General features: G+C 51.4%; 2 protein-coding genes across 3 annotated transcripts in view; one reads left to right on the forward strand and one right to left on the reverse strand.

The window, feature by feature from the left end:
* The window catches only part of CAMKK2 (calcium/calmodulin dependent protein kinase kinase 2), a 44,267-nt gene extending 40,147 nt beyond the window's left edge, over window positions 1-4,120 (forward strand). The window contains exon 17 of the mRNA XM_054593904.1: window positions 995-4,120. Within this exon, the coding sequence (XP_054449879.1) occupies window positions 995-1,159 (165 nt within the window). The 3' untranslated portion in view covers window positions 1,160-4,120. The remainder of the gene's footprint in view (window positions 1-994) is intronic.
* Window positions 4,121-5,929: 1,809 nt separating this feature from the next.
* Window positions 5,930-19,769, reverse strand: P2RX4 (purinergic receptor P2X 4). Of its 2 annotated transcripts, none has more exons than XM_054594144.1 (12): window positions 19,562-19,769; window positions 15,625-15,772; window positions 12,927-12,998; window positions 12,754-12,826; window positions 12,191-12,287; window positions 10,462-10,542; window positions 10,218-10,359; window positions 10,043-10,113; window positions 7,559-7,652; window positions 7,358-7,423; window positions 6,998-7,093; window positions 5,930-6,466 (listed from the first exon to the last, which is right to left on the reverse strand). In XM_054594144.1, exons 1-12 carry the CDS (start codon window positions 19,693-19,695, stop codon window positions 6,440-6,442), a joined length of 1,101 nt encoding a protein of 366 aa, XP_054450119.1. In that variant the 5' UTR covers window positions 19,696-19,769; the 3' UTR covers window positions 5,930-6,439. The 2 variants fall into 2 exon arrangements, with proteins under 2 accessions (XP_054450119.1, XP_054450118.1); XM_054594143.1 differs by having other exon boundaries at window positions 9,977-10,113; window positions 19,562-19,768.
* Between the last annotated feature and the right edge of the window lie 32 nt (window positions 19,770-19,801).

A 19,801-nucleotide genomic window follows, 5' to 3' on the forward strand; every position in this document is an offset into this window, starting at 1 on the left:
CAGAGCCTCGTCAGTCATTGGAGGCCCTGGCCTCAAGTCCTTCAGCGCCTGCAGCAAGACCAGCTAGTAGGGCAGAGACCAGGGCCTGTCTGGGCAGCGAGGGACAGCACTCCTCCCTGGGGACTTGACCCGTCTTCTGTGGTAGAAACGATAAAGCCAATGAATGATTTTTAAACAAAGAGGGGTTTCTTCCTGGGATGCAGGCATCGCGCTTTCCCTCCTTGGGCGGGGCCATTCTCTCCTGGCCAGTGTGCGCCGGGGACAGGAGTCCTGTGTGACAAGCCCAGCGGCTTCCCTTAGAAGGGGCGGCTGTGCCTGACGGTGGCAAAGGGTCTGGGCCTCTCTTCCGGGATTTTCCCTCCCCCGTGTGCCACCCCAGGCAGCTCTCGCTGGGGTGCTCCGGGCCGTGGTCTCTCCGGGACACAGGACCCCGCCCCTCCCAGCAGCGGGTCTGTGCTGCTCCGATTGCCCCATCGCCGCCAGGGAGCACCTTCTGTTTGTCAGAGGTGTTCCTTGGGCCCGTGTGCTGGGCCAGTTCTGTTTCTGTTGACAACGGTGTCCAGAAGGCTGGCCGTGTGTCAGGCTAAGCCCCTGCGGTCCTGCTTGCTGTCCCCAAGAAGTTCACCTGGTGACAGAAGACAAGTGTCATGGTTCCTGCGTGTGAGAGCTTATATCATGAAGGGGGTGGGGGCGGGGGAGCCGAGATAACAAAAACCTCCGTGAAGGGAGCCCACACAGCACGCAACCTGTGCTGTGAGTGTAGGTGTCACGTAGATAGGTTCCCGTGTATTTTTATCCTTGTTATTTTTGGCAAATGACACTGGTTTTCCATTTACAGGAGGGATACAAAGTGTCCTTTGAAAATTTTATATAAGCAAGGAAAAAAAGGGAGGGAATCTAAAAGAAGAGATTAAGGAAATAGCCTTGCAGACCGTGTGGGAACTTGGAGACGCAAGGTCGGGGCCTTAACGTTACTTTTCTGTTCCACGAGTAGGAAGCGAGGCAGCGAAGACAGCCTTCAGGGGCCCGCCCCGCCCCCCGTGGGGGAGGAGGAGGTGCTCCTGTGAAAGGCGGGCCGCGTGTGGAGAGTTGGGGGGCCCTGGGCCCCGGCCACCAGGCACGCATGCATCCTCCGTGGCCAGACGACGCGATGGAGTAGCTGCTGACTGCCCGTGACCTCGCATGCTCAGCGTCTCACCTCCGGTGCTGCGCACCCTGCGTTTCCATAGCAGCATGTCTTACGGAAACTGAGCACGTGTGTAGAGCCTTGCCTGTCATCTCTGGTTGTTGTTTTTTTTTTTAATCCTTTGTTGTTTTAAAAGGGACAGAAAAAAAAAAGGACTCTTACGATATCATGACATCGGCCATGCCCGCTGGCTGGCTGAACAAGCGGGTGTGAGGAGTTACAGACCCAGAGCCACATACATTTTGGGACAATTGCTTTTTAAAACGTTTTTATGCCAAAAATTCTTCATTGTGAACTTGGAGCCATGTCCGCTGTCCAGAGTGAACGTGTGCAGGGTTTGAAAATCATGAAAAACTGGCAGAGAGCTCCCAGGCATGGTCTGAGACCACGGAGCTAGTCCATCGCTGTATTTGAAAGGGAGAACAGTGGATGCGACGTCTCGTGCAAACCCCACGCCCAAAACCATACCACCTCCCAGAACCGTGGACTCTCGCGTCGAGGCAGGGCCAGCCCTCAGTAGCTGCAGGGAGCTTCGAAGCGACGTATTTGTAAGAAGGACTTTTAACATTTTTTTAATGGCTAGAGTTGTAGTCAGAAAAATGGAAAGAGCTCGATGTTTGATTGCTTCACAAAGGGGATTTTCTGACCCAAGAAGGGCATCGTGGTCATGGTGGGAAAGCTGCGCTTCGAGGACTTGCGTGCATTTGTGACAGCCACTGAAAGTGGATTTCTGAAAGAGTTGACCGAGCTCTCTTCTAAATCCCTTGTTAAGTTACAAAAAACATCAGGGTGAAATCCTGTACTTCCATGTATATTACATGGTTTAAGAGTGAACAGACAAGCAAAAATGATCAACTCTCCAACTAGACTGAACTCCGAGGAGTTTAGAAATCCTTTAGAGCTTCCAGGATCTAGTCCACAGCTTCAGGCGGATCGGGGGTTAGAGCCAATGGAACGTGCACTTGTGTATTAGCAGCTTGGCTTGTTCATGACCCGTGTACTCTAGAGACTGCTACATTTTGCTCTCTTCTTAAATACCAGCTGAGTGTCATCTTCGTTAGTGAAACAGCGACCCAGTTTCTGGAGGGCCAGTTGGGAAATACTTTCATTCGACTGAGACACAGATGATCATCAGTACCGGCAACCTTCTGTTAGGATCGACCCAAGAACTTCCAGGAGCCTTTTAGAGAAGGCTGTTGAAACCTGGAGCGCTCCTCAAGGTCCTGGGGGACCAGGGCTTGGTGCCGGACATTCCCTTTTGTAGCCAAAAGTCCAGAGAGAAGAAGGTTACCTTTTTGACTTCCATCGAATATTGGAAAGTCCGGTTGCAGTGCAAGTGCGACTTCTTCCAGAGCCACACATGGGTGCGTCTGAAGTTCAAGGGGAAGGAAAACTGGGAGGACTCTGTCTTGGGAGAGTCCCTATGCTTTCGGAACCTGACCTGGGGAGACGGTAACAGGGCTCAGAAAGACCTGCTTTCCCGTGGTCTCTGTCCGACCAGCCTTGGTGCGAGGACTTCTCGCAGAGAGAAGCGAGGGCTTGTGCCCCCTGCCTGGTGCGTTCACAGAGCCCAGGCGTCCTCGGCTTCCAAGGGTCTTACTGTAAACCCTCAACTGTCACTTCAGCCAGTTTTCTTGCTATCTTTTAACAGGACAGAATTAGGGACTGCTGGTTTCCAAGAGCAAAGGATACTAGTCTGATGGAGGGTATCCTTGCCAGATTTCTTTCTTTCTATAACCTAGTACTTCCCCTTGCCCTCCTACACTTTTTTAAATTTATGGCCCCACCCCTTCCGGGAGCAGATGGGGCCCGCTTAGTTTGCAGTAAGCACCGTGCAGTGGTTCAAGTCAGCCGGTCCTTGGTCCCCGTCCCAGCCTGTCTGCGTGGACTCTGGCCTGGCCAGGTGGCTCGCCAGGGAGGGCAGGCAGCATGCAGAATGTCTGCAGAGCTCCTGTGTTTACACAGCCGCATTGGGCGGTGCCATCTCTCCTCGATGCAGCTCTCTGGGGAAGAGAGCCGCCAGGCGGCACCCAGCTGTTCCGGTGGGTGGGCTGGGGGAGGCCCAGGTTCATAACGTTTTTAAATAAAGGAACACCAAAGAAAGCTGTGGAAAGGAGCTACCAGCCCCAAAAAGTCTAAGCAGAGAGGGCTGTAACAAGTGTTAGCTACCACTCTCTTGGACCACAAACGTTGATCTTTCAAAAGCCGGCCCTACCAGGAGACGGGGAAGCTGTTAGGGTCGCTTTTTCAGGTGAGCCAAAGGGGCGCCCGTCCATCTCTCCCACCGCTGGCTCGTTGTGTGGGACCAGGTTGCTGTCAGCGTCCCGTGCCTGCGTCTGTGGCCTTGCAGGAAGCACAAGTGTCTCTCCCCACCTTTCCCCTGCCCTGTTCTGCATCCCCCATCTAGTCTGCTGGCTCACCGGGGGCTCCATGAAAGCCCTTTCTAGCCCCTTGTTGGCACTGGGGGCTGGGGAGGCTGTTTCCCCAGTGGTCTGGCCTATCCCGTGAGCTGGGGCTCCGGTCCTCAAAGCCTTTTTGGAACAAGGAGGTGAATCCCTGTGCACTTAGACACATAGGTTCAACCTGTTGCTCTCAGCCATCTCCCAAAGGGGAGCTTCTCGTTGCCGGGAGGAAGAACCATGACCTCCACTTGCTTCTAAGGTGCTAGGGAAGGTGTAAGGGTCGTCGGTTCCCATCTTCTCCAGCTTTATGGGCCGAGTCTCATGGGACTGCTGACTTTTCTATTCTGTGACTGATGTCCTGCCCGATGCTTCTGTTTCATTCCTGGTCCTTTCTACTATGCATTTTCCTTTTATCAGGTGTACCAAGTTAAATACTGTGTATTTATCACTTAAAAAGACATGAACTCAAGAGAAAAATAAGCCTTTGGTGTTTTTCCACAGATGTTTAAGCTTCTCTGTAAACTTGAAATAAACAGACAGCCAAATGGTGCAATTCCAGGCCTCCTGGGGACTTTTCTCTTGGTCGTTAAGTCAGCGTTCTCTAGGACGTCTGTCCTCACGTCGGCTTTCCTTCCTTAGGTCGCCATTGAGATCAGATGCTCCAGGCAGGGCTAACATAACATAGCAGCACTGTTATATTATTCTTCCCTGATTCACGCACGTCCTTGGGTTTGCTCAAAGCGTGGTTCCCGAGCCGGCAGCACCGGCAGCACCTGGGGGCGGTGCTGATCCCCAGGCCTCGCTTGCACAGGATCCCTGTCTGGCAGGCAGGGAACGGCTTGGTGCTTCTTGTGGCAACCAAACAGGTAAGCAGCTGCCGGGGCGCTTTTAATCAGACATGGAGCTCCTGTAGGCCGGTGTGCTACGTGGGGCCTCACCCCACAAGGTGGATATTAACCCCATTTAATGGATTATCATCTGAAACAGGCTCAGAACAGTGAAGTCAGGTGTCCAGGGCTTGCCTGAGTTTGCCAGCGAAGGCGGTGTGTTCAGCGCGTCGAAGGCTGCTGGTTTTTGGGCCGTCCAGAGACTCGTAGAATGGATCATGTCTCTGGGTGGGAGGCCGAGGGTTCCCTGCATTCCAGGTGGGAAGCTAGCCTGTGGCATTGCTTGACTGACTTTGCCCCTCAGGTTTCTGCTATCAAAGGACAGGGCATGGAGTCTGCAGGAGCCCTGCTCTGTCGCTGCAGAAATGCGGTGCTAAGATACAGGTCTCCGAGCGTCAGGAGCAGGTGTTCCTGTGAAAGACCCCACTGAGAACCTGATGGAAGCTAAAAGAATTCACACAGGTGCATCACTTTGCAAAATTTTAGGGGTCCAGAGACTCCAGGGAGCCCATCCCTAGATGCACGGGTCCCTACTTAAGAGGCAGAGCCAACAAGTGGGGATGTAGCTGAGAGCAAGGTGACACTGGTGGATAAAATAAGCAACACCGTGGCAGCCCCCGCCCCCGCCCCCGCCGGCCCAGCCTTCTGTCCTAGCAAAGCGGGGGGGGGGGGGGGGGGCTAAAGCAGCCTCCTCCAGCCCTGTAGCCGTCACTCCTGAGTCTGCAAGGTAAGAAGCCCTTCCTAAAAATTCCAGCTCCGTGTGGGCCGTGGGGTCAAGCAGACCTTTTTTTTTTTTTTTTTAAATTTAAAAAGGCAGCATGAACCAGAGCCTTTTCAAGGGGATTCAGTCAGTCTCTTTTTCCCCTCAAAGCAAGAAAAGCCCAGATTGGTCATTTACCCAACAGAAGCAGAGCACTTCTAAAATAAACTGTTCCTTCAGTACTTGGAAGTGAATTCATGACGAGGAGGAGGGCAAGCTGCTTTCTTTAGGGAGCTCCTGAACATCGGAGGCAGAATTAAGAAGCTGTGAAGGCTAAGCTAGAAATAGCTTCATAAGCATTCCAAACTAGGGGCAAGGCAGGTGGAGGTGGTGCTGCTTTTGGTTGGAGACTTTTGGAAAGCAAATGGGGAGAGGGGTGGACAAGCCATTCTCGGTGTGTTTCCTCAACTGTGTGTAGTGCCTCATTTCAGGTAAAACATAAGCACAGGTCAGGCAAGTCGTCACTACAGAAATCTTGTAAACTATAATATGAATATAACCGAATGAAGATCAAGTCTTAGGCCTTTAAGAGAAAGGCAAGGTAGGAAAAAGATGCCTAAGCTCCAGCAACAGACTGTTTCAGGACCCTTTTCACTGCACAGTGAGCTGGCACAGCACGTGGATTTACTAGGGAAGGAACGTTCTAGCTCACGCTATGAAACCACACAGACAAAGATTAGGAAAATCCTGTTTTAATGTTTGGTCCTCGATCATCTCTCTCAACATACCTCTTCTCAAAAGAGAAACATGAGCTCTGCCTCGTGATTGCATGGACAAAGTCTGGAGGGGGAGCGGGACGGCAGCCCGGGTCCGCCACACGCCCGGTGACCGCACCCAGGTGTCCTTGCGCGCCACGGGAAGCATGGAACAGCTGCTGGGCCCGTCTGGCCGGCAGCTGCGGAGGGCAGCCTCCAGGAAGGCCCCAACCCCGCCGTCTCAGCGGCGTCACTGCTGTTGGGCCAGAGCCCGCCCAAAGGACTGCAAGCTGAAGGAACAGCCAAGGCGACCCAGCCAAGGACAGGGCGGTTTTCGATGCACGTCCATCCGCGTGACACGGGAGCAGCTGGGCAGCCTTGAGGTACTTGTGAAGTGGAGGCTGACCCGGAATCTCGAACTTTCTGTGGGGTGCCAGGGCAGCCTTTTCTCCCTTCTCTGTGCTCTCCACTTCGATGAGGGCCGTGGGGAGCGCGGTGTGGGGTAGGCGTCACCGGTCCATCTCGCTGTCAATGCCCTGCAAAGAACGGTACACATGTCGTTAATCGATATGTTTAAGGGTAAACAAGCCCCTATGCTGCACTGCCCACAGGCAGGCCTGGGACGTTTGGGTGGCCAGAGTCAGGCGCTGTTCCCGAGGACTTGGCGCAACCCTGCACATCGGCGCGCTCACGCTGGTCCTTATGCACTGGTCTCAAAGCATGGTGCCCACGCGCTTCACTCTGCAAGCTGAATTTAAGTAGGGCGCGGACATTGATATTGTCTTAATATCCATTATCGTAGCTAACCTGAGATGCTACTAATTAAAACGAGGCTACGTTTTAAAGCGTGAGTCCATTTAAAGTAAGTACTAGTACAGATGCCCTAGAAGTGGAGCCGAGAAATGACAAGAGTGGCATGTGACTGCCTGAGTTGACGACACGGAGTAGCACCAGCCGTAGCGTTAGGGCCCCTCAGGCCCAGTGCTCAGGGTTGTCACCACCAGACGGAGGGACAGGAAACGAGGCGCTTGGCCCTTCCTGCCTGCCGAGTTCAGGAGGCGGCCCACCTGCTCGTAATCTTCCACGTATTTGTATTTCTTCTCCCGATAGTAGTATCTTTTCTTCATGCAGTAGAGGACTATGATGTCGCACAGCACTGTCGCCTGAAAGAATGAGCCAGGATGGGTTGGTCCCTGTTTTTCTGGGCCTGGGATCTTTCAAGGAAAAGACAGTCTCTCTGAAGAAGGCTGGCCCCAAGGGGCTTGGTCCCTGGGAAGGGGAGGTGGACGGGGGATGGGGAGGGGAGGGAAACAAGCCCCGAGGGCTGAGGGGAAGGACCAGGCCGTTAGCTGAGGGGCTCCCAGGCTGTGCTAACTACTGAGGCGGCCCCAGCGCTGGGGGCGGACAGAGAGGCCCTAGTCACTCACCACCCCTAAGAGCGCCAGGCCAGAGCCAACGTTGATCATGGTTGGGATGATATCGAATTTCCCAGCCTGTAAATGACAGGAAAAAAGGGTTGCAGTAGGGGCAGGTAAGGGCAGGTAAAGAACGGGGAGAGGATCCTTCACCCCCGGCCAACCCAGAAGAGGCCTCGTAGGGTCTGAGTGAGGAGCTGGCGGCCAGGCTACCTTTCCAAACACGATGATGTCGAAGCGGATGCCGTAGGCCTTGATGAGGGTGCGGTGCTCAGTGCCAGCCGGGTCGCTGTAGTACTTGGCAAACCTGGGGAGAGGAGCGCAGGTGAGGGAAGGGCACAGGGTGGGGGGCCGTGGCCAGATCTTCCCTCTGGGACCTGAGCAAGGATGTCACAGTGGAACCCCCCCCGCGCCCAAGGCCTCGTGGAATGCACAGTAGCCAGGGATTCACTCTGCCTGCTGTGCTGGCTTCTCGCAGCGCGTGGGGCTGCAGAGCAGGGGGCGGGCCTGTTGACGAAGAGGGCACACGAGGAGTTCCCTGCTCTGTCATCACCGTTGCCTCGGTGCCTTAAACCAGAGCCTCTCGCTCTGAGTGTCCTTCCGTCCTGGCAGCCCAGCCGCGCATCTCTCCCCGGGAGACCCTGGCCACTGACGGGATGTGGCCGGCCAGCAGCCACGCCCGGACTACAACACTGTGCACAACTCGGCGCCAGCTCCAACCTTTCTTTTAAAGAAGCGTTGATCCACCAGTGGATAAATGGATAAACGTGGTAGGTCCACGCAATGGAATATTTGGCCATGAAAAGAGATGAAGTACTAATAAATGCTACAACATGGGTAAATCTCAGAAAACCAGGATGTTGAGTGAAAGAAACCAGACACAGAAGGGCACACATTGTATGACTCCATTCATATGAAATGTCCAGAAGAGGCAAATCCACAGAGACAGAAAGTAGATTAGAGGTTACTGGGGGCTGGGGTGGGGGGATACAGGGGTGATAGCTGAAGGGTACGGTGATGGAAATGTTTTTGAGGTGATGAAAATATTCTAAAATTGACGGTAGTTGCGCAACTCTCTGAATACACTAAAAACAACTGAATTCTACACTTCAAATAGGTGAACTGTGTGGTATGTGAACTATGTCTCAGTAAAGCCTTTTAAAAAAACACGAGAGGAAATGACTGGGGGAGAACCACTGAGATGTGCTTTATGTGGTGGACCCACTGGAACCTACACTCTTGGCCCATGATCGGTCTCCATGTCATGGTCCAGGCCTGAAACTCAGGCAGGGCCTGGTGCTGGCAGGGGTCAGGGCGAGGGGCGTCCTTCTTGTGAGGGTCCCATTGGCTTCTCTCCGTGCTGGGGTTCCAGTCCAGCGGTTTCTACAAGAACTGTGTAAGGCTACAGATAGAGCAACACAAATCTAACTCCCTTACTGGGGAAAAAATCAGACATCTGCCTTTCTAGCAGAGCCAGATGGTTCAGAAGGATAGTAGATCCCACGTGTATTTGGTTCCACCTGTCACCACTAGAGGGAGACAAAATGCAACACAACAGCACCACTGACCTACTCACGTGCTCCCTCCTAGGGCCTATTTTTAACAGGGGCTACTTGTGTGCAAGAAGCAACACAAGGCACATGAAAATGTGCAGGGCTTCAGGTTTTACTGCCTCAGTAAAGTGGCAGACATGACCCTGGTCCCTTGGCCCTCTCATCAGATTACCAGCTGTGTACTGGATTGAATTATGTCCTCCAAAATTCATGAGAAATCCATGAATGTGACCATACTTAGAGACAGGGTCTTGGCTGATGTCATCGCTTAAGATGGGGGCCTACTGAATTAAGGGGGGCCCTGAACCCCATATGACTGGTGTCTTTATAAGAAGAGAGGACGCACAGAGACACAGGCCAAAGGGTCGAAGGCCATGGGACGACAAAGGCAGAGACTGGAGTGATGTGTCTGCCAGCCAAGGAACACACCAAGGATGGTCGGGAGCCACCAGAAGCTGGAAGAGGCAAGGAAGGAGCTTGGCCTTGCTCACACCTTGATTTCGGGCTTCTAGCTCCCGGGAACTGTGAGAGAGTAAGTTCCCGCTGTTTCAAGGCGCCTAGTTTGTAGCACTTTGTCATGGTCTCCCTAGGAAACTAACACACAGCCTTGCAGAAGAGAAAGGCCAGCGAAAGCCTCCCCTGAGGCTAAGACCTGTATCCTCTGCACGTGGGAGAGACCAGGGCCAACTCGGTCTTTGAGAAACCAATTCCTGGGTCTGGCCCCAGAGGCCCCTGGACTGGAGGCCACAAGCTCACCCACGCCTCTGAGTAGCACGCAGCGGCCCCGGCGGAGGCTGGCCCAAGGAAGCTGCAGCAGCAGCCAGCTCCTCCTGGTTGCTCTGCAAACTGCCTCAGCATTTCCCGAGGCAGGAAAGGGCAAGGAGGGCTCCCTCACCAGCCAGGATGCCACAGGTGCAGGGCCCCACTGGGAACATACTCCTGGCACATGGCTCCCCGCCTGCCCATGGTGGCTCTGTGAGCGCTGGTCTTTGATGGGTGAGGATGCCTCTCCACCGGGGGCTGATCCAGCCACCATCACCCCCTGCACATGAGAATCAGGGCCAACGCTCATGCCCACCTGAAATTGTAGCCGGGGGACACATTGTGGCCCAGGTCCCGGGTGTCCAGGCGGCGGAAGGAGTACCTGGGCAAGCAGAGGGAGGCGGCTCTGTCCAGGTTGCAGTCCCACTTGATCTGGATGCCCATGATGCCGCCCTGCGGGGTGCGAGCAGAGACGAAACAAGCTTTCCTGGGAGCCCGTCCTGGAGTGAGGTGTGTCAGACAGAGCCTGTCTCAGAAAAGCCAGTGCCTATGCCTACCTCGACGGCCATGTCCTCGAAGCTGTGCCCTGCGTACTCCACTATTTTGCCAAGACGGAAGATGGGGCAGAAAGGATCTGTTACAGCATCGTAAATGCACGATTTGAGGTAGGTAGTGGTGATGTTGGGAAGGATATTTCTCCTGAAGTTGGGAGGAGACAGAAAATAGAAGTGAGGGAAATCTCAAAGAAGAGCCAGAAGTTTCTCCAAGACGGGTGAACTCCCGCAGCCGGCCACCACTTACTTGCTGAAGTTAAATTTGGGATACCAGATGTTGTTCTTAACCAAAAGGGTGAAGTTTTCTGCAGCCTTTAAAAAAGCAGGTCTGAAGAAAATTATAGTATATTGTTAGTATTAACATAAGCACAAATATATGTGCACCCACATACCTATGCAATATTTTTTGCATACATGTCTTATAATGTCATTTTGTTTTTTAAAAAAAAATAAGGTGCAATGTTTCTAGCATGTTCTACTCTCCTCTGCATAAACACTAGATCAGGAGAGGAGACTGGGGACCAAGCCTTCAGGTTTCTTCTCTCCCAGCCTCTTGCCCAAGGCAGCAGAACAGGAGCACCGGAGGCGGGGCGGTGCCAGGGGCCGCCTTGGAGTTCTCTCGGCCCTTCCACCTCGGGGCTTGCTCAGCAGTTCCTCGTTTTGCAAAAATCAAAGCAAAGGTCAATTCACCAAGAGGATAGATCCTGAGCTCTCAAAAATACACAGGAAGGGCCCCAGCCTTTTCTTAGAAGTGGCACATCAGCTGTTGGCTGCCAGTATGAGTGGAATCTGTCCCCAGGGGGCCCCCCCTTCTTTGGTGGATTTCCCTGTAGGAGAATCCGGCACTGTAGGCTGAGCCCTCCATGGGAGAGGCCCCCCTGGTGCTGACGGCATCTTTGAAAATATAAACAATAGTCTTCCAAGCCCTGAGACAGGAACAAGGCCAGTGACAAGGCGACGCAATGAGAAGGGCTGAGCCTGTCACCACCGACGGCCTTGACCAATGCACATCTCTCAGGGCTTCCGATTCCTTCATCCCTGTACCACAGGCACGTGTCACAGCAGATTTTTCACCCTTTGTCGTCCCCTACACTATCACCTGTCCCCCACATCTGTGCTTCTCGTGTGCGACACTTTCAGTGGCCGTTAGTGCATTTACAGTGTGGCGCAACCATCGCCTCCAACTAGTTCCCGAGCATTTTCCTCACCCCATAAGGAAACCCTGTCTCTGTTAAGAAGTTACTATCTTATCTCTTCTTCCCTCAGCCCTTAGGAACCAGAAATCTGATTTCTGTCTCTACGGATTTGTCTATTCTGGATATTTCACATGAATGGATGTTTCATATGTGGCTCTCACTTAGAATAATGTTTTCGAGGTTCACCCATGTTGTAGCATGGATCAGACATTTCTCTTTAGGGCTGAACTATATTCCGTTGTGTGGAGGGACTACAATCCATCCTTTCATCTGTTGATGGACATTAGGATTGTTTTCACCTTTAGGATCAGCTGACTTTTATTGATAATCATTTGGAAATGAAACTTTCAGCCATGGCCATAAAAAAACATCATTTGCCACAAGTTAGAGATCAGTGTTCAAATAAATATAATGAAGTCAAACAACGTTACTAAAAGTTGTAATAATGTTACTGTCTGCTCAAGGTGACAATCTGGGATTGTTCTTTGTGAGTAATGGACTTAAGGCACGGAGAACTGTTTCCTGGTGGTTATCTGCAACTGACAGAATCCTCACAGAAAAAAGTCATATGCTCTCTTATCCTGATGAACTCTTGTGATCCACCTTGCCGTCGATGGCAGCCGCCTGGTGGTGGAGAAGCGCCAACCCATGTAGCCCGGCTCCACACAGACGCCAGGAGCACAAAGCCGCTACACAGTGGCATCACTCGCCCCCCTGCCGCCCCCCCTGAGTCTTGAGAACCAGAGTTCAGGTCCCTCCCTTCCCTGGGCCAGGGCTCACTTTGGCACGTGTGCGTCATCCTCCACGGGGCACCAAGCTGCCACTTCACACGTCCTCACCGTGCTGTTGAAGGGCACGCATCTTCCTGTTGCAACTCCTACAGGGGCGAGGGGGACCCAGGCCCACAGGTGGTCTCATTTCCTTCCTGTCAAGGAGGGAGTGGGAGTCCTCCCTCCCCGCCCCTCCCCCCAGCATCCAGTGCATTCCATCCTGGGCTGTTGCAATTCTGAGATGTAGACAGTGTCCAAGAATTGCAGTTGGAGGAGAATGGGTGCCCGACCTCTGCTTTGCCAATGGCAGGGCGGGGGGACGCCAAGCCACGGTACAGGGCATGATTTGGGGTGGCTTCAGGTGCACAGATGACAGAGGTGACTGTTGAGAGGGTCCCAGGACCTCAGTCTGGACTGCGGGCTTCCCCACGGTCATGTGAAGGCATCGGGGAATGTGGGGGATCTCTTTACCCCCCGATTTCTCTTTCAGAGGAGCCCCACTGGGGAGGCGATGTGGTGGGGGGCTGCGCTCCCCAGGGTGTCTACGGAGGGGTCGCAGTCACACGCTCCTACCGTTGCTGTGGGTGCCTGCAGAGCCGGCAGGGCAGTTGGCATCTGTCTTGCACACAGTGGTCTTATCTGGAAACTTGGAAAAAGAAGACCGTGCCACATGGCCAGCCTCATACCCCAAGGGTCAGGGCTGGAGCGGGGGTGCGGCCTGAGGCTCCGCCCACCAAGCTGCCTACCTCGGGACATAAGCCTTGGGTCTGGTTCATGGTGATGATCATGTTGGTCATGATGAAGAGGGAGTTTTCCTCCTGCAGAGAGGGCAGAAGGGAGAGACAGCCCTGCTGTGCAACCTGCTGAGGAGCCCAGCAGAGCCACAGAGAAAGCCGCGCGTTCACTTCACGGGACAGTACCTTTCACTGCTCCCATGTGGCATGCAGAAAACGATGGGAAAGACTGATCTTAGGGTCTCCCACTCGCTCCCAAGAGTTTATAACCTAACTGCAAACAGGGACTCAAACTAATGCTTGTGTCTTCATGTTCATAGCAGCATTATGCACAAAGGCGGAAATAACCCCAGTGCACACACACTGCGCTCTGTTCCTGTGTGACGGGACATTATTACTCAGCCATGAAAAAGGATGGAGCACTGACGCCCACTACAATGCGATGGACCCCAAAACACGGAGCTCAGTGAGAGAAGCCAGACACAGAAGGCCACATAGTATGTGACTCCACTGATGTGAAATGTCCAGGACAGGCAAATCCACAGACACAGAGAGCAGACTGGTGGTTTGCTGTGGGGGGAGGGGAAGGGTGCAAGGGCGTGACCACTTAGCCTACGTGGTTTCCTCTGAGAACTAGATTAAGGTGATGGTTGCACAACATCATGAAAGTGCTACATGCCACTGAATTTTTTCATTTTGAAATGGTTAATATGATATGTGAATTTCACCTCAATTTTAAAAAGTCTATAACTTAAAGTGGTTCCTTAATAAAGCTTGACTTACTGAGGGAAGAGAGCCAACAAGTACTCCAAACATCCCCTGCCAACCGGATTGACTCAGGAAAAAAACAAAACAAAACATTTAAAGGTCTCCAGTTTGGCTGGTTTTCTTTCCTAACCGGAATTAGAATAAATAAAGCAAGCGCTCCAGGGAAGACTCGGTGAGGGTCAGCACCCGCACTTCTCCCTTTGAGAAAGTTCTGTTTTCTCCTTGGAACTATGAAGGGGCCAAATGATTGATTATAGTTTCTAAGAAATTTGAGAGCAATTTGTGGGGGATGAGCCTGCTAGTAAAGAATTGCTAATAATGACCTCCTAGTATAATGAGTAAAAGACAAAGACCCCCAAACTTCTAGTTGGACCCCCCGCTCATTGGACACTGCCATTCTAACATGCAAAGCCAGCCAGAAGCTTTGAGCATTTCCTACTCCCGGGAAGGGTGAAGTCAGCGCTGGGAGCCGCAAAGGGGATCAGAGTAACTCAAGTACCAAGGGGTCTGCAGGTATCTCCGCCCCTAGGTCTGATAAGGTGTTGGAAGCTCTGGGAACAGCTGACATCTTCCAAAGAAAGGCGTAGAACAAACCATGTTGGGAGATAAGGAAATGGCCCCAGAGGAGGCAGGAGGTGGTGACTGGCAGCCCGAGTCCCTCCTGGCACCTGTCAGGTGCCCGGGTATTCTGTGCGCAAACACACATGGTGTTTACCGAAGGCTGCCCCTCCACCTCTCCTGAGTTGTGAACAATTCAACATGGTTTACTTTTTGGTTCCTATTTCTTATCTAAGTTTAGGGAAATTCCACACTGGAGATGAGCCAAGCAGATGGGATGCACACAGATGGTTGTGTTCCAACCTCGGAGAAGCAGAAGGATGTTGTGGAAACTCCTGAGAAGAGCCCTGTGGGACTCCCTCAGCCCCCAGCCCCCAGGGCGGAGATGGAGGGGCAAGCGGCTGCGTGTTCCTTTCCACTGAGGAACCTTCCTTGGTGCCGGTAAACAAGCTCTGGGTGGTATTCGCAGAGCTTGCTAGGACGAGGCCGTGACTTGATAGGAAGTAGAGGTCTCTGCGGAGACAGGTGTATGCCAACAGGACCGGCTACCGCCAGCAACTGTGAACCCCCTGTTCCATTTGGCTTTCATGGCTCCTTAGCTCTGTCTTCTCTCCGGGCACCCCACAAGACCCCCTCTTGAGAAGGCAGGGAGGGAAATGAATACACTTAAAGAAAGAGAGTTTCTGAAGCCCTTGCAGAGCTCTGAGCCAAGAGCTGACAGCTTATCTGCACTTAAGCCTCCCCTGAGCACATGTACCATCTGGAGGGGTGTGCTGGGGTTTGGCTGTGAGGAGCATAGCCACTACCAAGGCTAAAGAGAGTCAATATTTAACCTGGAGCTTTGTGGGTTCACAGACTAGAGACTAAGATGCCGTAGCAGATCCTTTCTTCCTTTCTCTTGATTTCTGATGGAATCCTAGATGGGTATGTCTGTTTCCTTCTGTTTGGCTTTTCGTCTCTAGTTGCTGTTAAAGTTTTTAATGCTGTTGGAAAAGGTTCACCTTGTGGGCTGACAACTATAAAGCAAATATGAAATGTGGAAAGGAGATATTCCTACCTGAATTTTTCCCAGGATTGAAGACATTTGCCTTTTCACTTTTCTGGGCTCGAAACAGACTGAGATGCCCACACAGAAAGCTTCCTGTGGCTAAGCCAGCCGTGTTTCAGAGCAGAAGAAACATGGCTGGCTGAATATTACCCCTTAGATCAGGAGCCAAAAGGAGATCTGTGCGCACTGATTTCTTGGACTAAAACAATCGGTCTGGGCGTTGGGGATGTTAGAACTCTGGCCATGCCAATCATTAATCAAGTGTGCAAGGTCAGCAAAGAGCAAGGAGCTAGCTAGCTAGAGGCTTTAGCGTCAGAGTCGAAATGGACAGCATACCTGAGCTGGAATCACGTAATCGGCCACATCCCAGATCCGGAATCCAAGTTTAGAAGTGTTGGTCACAGTAACGCCCTTGGCTTTGGTAGTAACTGAGCTGACCACAGAGTCCACTTCCTGGTAGCCCTTTTCCCACACAAACACCCACCTACGAAATAAAACAGGCCTCTTGAATTGCCATAGGACTTGGTGAATTTGAACTGATGCTAGGGAGCCTCTCCTAGTCAGAAGCTGAAAGTCCCACGTTCATTAATGATGTGGCTGCAAAAGCCACCTAACTTTTTGAGGGTTGTGGGCAGGCGGGTTGCATTTCCACTACTGCAAAAAAGAGCATCTAATGGCACCTAAACCACAGGGTGGTTTGTGGGAAATTAATAAGATGATGCCAGTAAAGTGCTTAGCACGAGGATTGGCACAGAGAGAATGCCCAGTTAATGCTGTATTATTAGCTTTATTAGCTATTTGAGCACTTTCAATGCACTATGACCTGCAGAATCACCAAGAGATTATAAAAATTATCATAATAATAGTCATCATTTGAGTGTTTTTAGGTGTCAGGCACTGATCTAAGCTCTTTATGTATATTAACTAACTTAATCCTGACTTCTGTGTAAGGCAAGTATTCATTATTATCTTCATTTTACAGAGAAGGAAACAGAGACACAGAGAGGTTAAGTCACTTGGCCAAAGTCACACAGCTAGTGAGTGGCATAATCAGGATGACCTCAAGCCTTCTGCCTCTAAAGCCTCTTTTCTTGACCTCTATGCTATACTTTTAAAAAAAGATACACTTTACAAATAGCTTTTTACAGTAATTTTAATTTTTTCTCCAAGAATTCAAAGCACACATCTTTCCTCTGAAGTGGGGACATTAATATCAGTCTGGATAATTAAAAATGCAAAGGCATCAGCACATAGTGGTTAGTACGCCGGAAAAGGGACTGAAGCTCGCTGATCTCCAGTTCATGTCTCAGCTCTGCCACTCACTAGGTGCCACTTTGGCTCAGCTGCTTAACCTCTCTGTGCCTCAGCTTTCCCAGCTATAAGATGGGAATAACAGGGCTTCACAGGATTGTTGTTGTCAGGTCTTATCAGTTAAGGCACGCCAAATGCTTAGAACAATGTTCGTGAGTCACCATCATCAGGCTGAAATTGGCCACAACGAGAATGTCTACACAATGGAAATGGGCCCACACTATAAATCAGAACTCCTTCCCCCACCACAGCTATTGTTAAACACCTACCAGTGACTACTGTTATTTTCTCTAGAATCAAGAAATTCTAGCATCCTTCGCTCCTCCTTATAAGCTCTAGATGCTGAAACTTCAGAAATTCACTGGTTTTTGTTACTTATTTATGGGTTTGTCAGATCTGAGCTGTCTCCAAATTCACTCCCCTTCCTAGAGATGAGCTTTCCCCCAGCAAATCCTTTTCTTTCAGGGTTTCCAGGAATTCAGCTGCAACAAAAGCTTCCGATTAATTCTAGTCAGATGTGTCGAAGCTTAGGGCAGGGAGGTCACTATAATTTTACCATCGGTAAAATAAATTGCTAAAGAGATGCTCGGTTTCACAACATCATTATGTGATTTAACTGTTCTTCATCATGTGACTTAAACAGAATTAGATAATTTAGAAATGTATGCTCAGTCTCCTTTTGCAGAAAGTTGCTATAGGTGACTATGAGGAAAAAAACACAATTTCACCATGATGATTTGAATCAGGAAGTTAAGAAACGAGGTTAAAAAAAAAAAATCTCTTAATTTAAATCCTGAGTCAGTTTTCATCGTGGCAAGATGGATAAAAGCAAAGCATTCATTACTTTAAAAAATCCTCATGATCAGGCAGAGAACACTTCGTAGGAATTCTAGAAAGATGTGCTGCCCAAAAGAACTATAACTTGAGCCACACATGAAATTTAAATTTTTTTAGTAGCCATGTTAAAAAAATAAAAGGTGAAATTAATTTTTATGATATATTTTATGTAACCCAATATGTTTTAGCATGTTATCGATATAAGATTATTAGTGTGATATTTTACTGGGGTATTTTTGTGCTATATCTTCGAAATCCAGTGTATATTTTACAGTGATAGCACCTCTCAGTTTGAAATAGGAACATTTCAACTGCTCAATAGCCACATTGACTAGTGGCTCCCATATTGTACAATACAGATATAGATATAATATTCCCCCCTTACCCGCTGGGGATACAGTCCAAGACCCCCAGTGGATGCCTGAAATGGCGGGTAGTTTCTGAACCCTATTAATACTGTGTTTTTTCCTACACGTACACACCTATGGTAAAGCTCACTTATAAATTTGGCACAGTAAGAGATTAAAAATAACTAATAATAAAACAGAACAATTCTAACAGTATACTGTGATCAAAGTCATGCGAATGTGGCCACTCTCTTTCTGATAACGGAAATTTCCCATTTAAAATTTCCACACCTTGGTAACTAAAACTGGAAAGCACAACTGCGGATAAGGAGGGACTAAGTTTATACTATCTGCAGTCTAGAACTTCAGACACCCTAGGAAGATGTCAGCTGATCTTGGCATGAGCAACGCAAGCAAAGAGGAAAAAGATGCGTGAGAGCTCAATTCCAAATGCTTCAGATCCTACCCAGCAACGTCAGTTCAGTTAACCAGGTAGCATCACGGCTCAAAATGTAGGGTGCATCGCAATTACTGGGAGGTGAGGAGTTCATGGTGGAACTTAATGAGACTGAGTCCAAACCTGGGGGTGGGCTAGGTAGTTTTGGTATAGAGAACAGATCTGGAAAACCATTTTATTGAATACGGTCAGCACCTGCTGCTGTTGGGCTGACAGCGTCAGAGGCCAACCTGTCTGATCATGCAAATTCCCTGGGTAGGGTTAACAGATTCCAGGCCCCACCCCAGATTACTTTAAAACAATTCCTCAGGGTGAGTCTTTCGGGATCCGGGATCCGGTAGATTAGGGAAACACTAGGATACTAGTTCCCAAACTTTGCAGGGCATCAAAATCGCCTGGGGAGCTGGTCTTACTCTACAGCAATGAAATCAGAAGGTCTGGAGATGGGAGCCAGCAGCAAATTAGTGTTTTTTAAAAATCCCCAAATGGTTGCATGTGTAGTTTGGGGACCGCTGTATTAGGCCTTTTAAGAAAGGAAATGACAAAGCAGATAACATCTGTCAGCTCAGCAGCTGTCCACACCACCCCCGTGGGTCTTGGAAGAAGGCTCAGTTGGTAAGCTCATTTCCACCTCTTCTGTCCGGTTTTATTAGATTGCAAGGGGTGCATTCAATGAAAATCAAACGCTTGGTGAGGAATGCGGGCGGCTGGGCATACCTAAGCAAAGAGGGCAACGCGGAGAGTGACGAACCCACCCCTTAAGACGAAGGAAGAGAACGTTAAGTGCGTTCTGAAAGTGTGACATCTACTATATTGGTACACCACGTGATGTCAAGGGATAGGAAGCCACAGACCCGAAAGGAACCAAGTGGAAATCCCAAACCCCGATTTCTGTCAGCAGATCATCAGATGGGAAGTAACAAAGACTGGGACATTGAGGCAGAGTGCTCCCCCTCCCCCAGCCAAAGGCCATCACGGAGCAAGGCGGAATGACCAAGAGCAGGGAAGGCGAGAATGAAGGTCTAGACAAGGTTTGCCCTTAAAACACAACATCAAAGCAGTCTTCTGTCCAGAGCCCGGCCCGGGGCCCGTCCCCCGGCGCTGGGGGCCGGGAGGGGTGTGTCCCGGCCTGCGGTCGCGGCCCCTGGACCCCTCCTGGAGGGCGCCCGCAGGACTACGGGCCAGTGACCGGGAGCCCTGGGCCAGGAGGAGCAGGTGCACAGCCGGCCCCGGGAGGGGGCGGCCCCGGCCGCCAGCTGCCCCGGCCGCCAGCTGCCCCCAGGTCCCGGAGCCCGGGGGTCGCGTCCCCGGCCGCGCTCACCCGATGACGTAGGCCAGGATGAGCAGCTGCACGGTCCGGTTCATGAGCCCCACTTTACGGCTGCGGATGAGCACGATGCGCGGCGTGTCGTACTCGAAGAGGAACGCCGCCAGCACCGAGCAGCAGCCCGCCATGGCCGTGCCCGCGCCGCCGGGCTCCGCGCTGTGGGGCCGACCGGCTGCCCGCCCGCCCCTCCGCCTCGCTACTCGGAGCCCCGCCCAGGCGGCCCGGCTGGCCAGC

Source organism: Pteronotus mesoamericanus, unplaced genomic scaffold (assembly GCF_021234165.1).
Source record: "Pteronotus mesoamericanus isolate MK-2021 breed Mesoamerican mustached bat unplaced genomic scaffold, CSHL_Meso_final scaffold_507, whole genome shotgun sequence".
NCBI classification, from domain to species: Eukaryota; Metazoa; Chordata; class Mammalia; order Chiroptera; family Mormoopidae; genus Pteronotus; species Pteronotus mesoamericanus.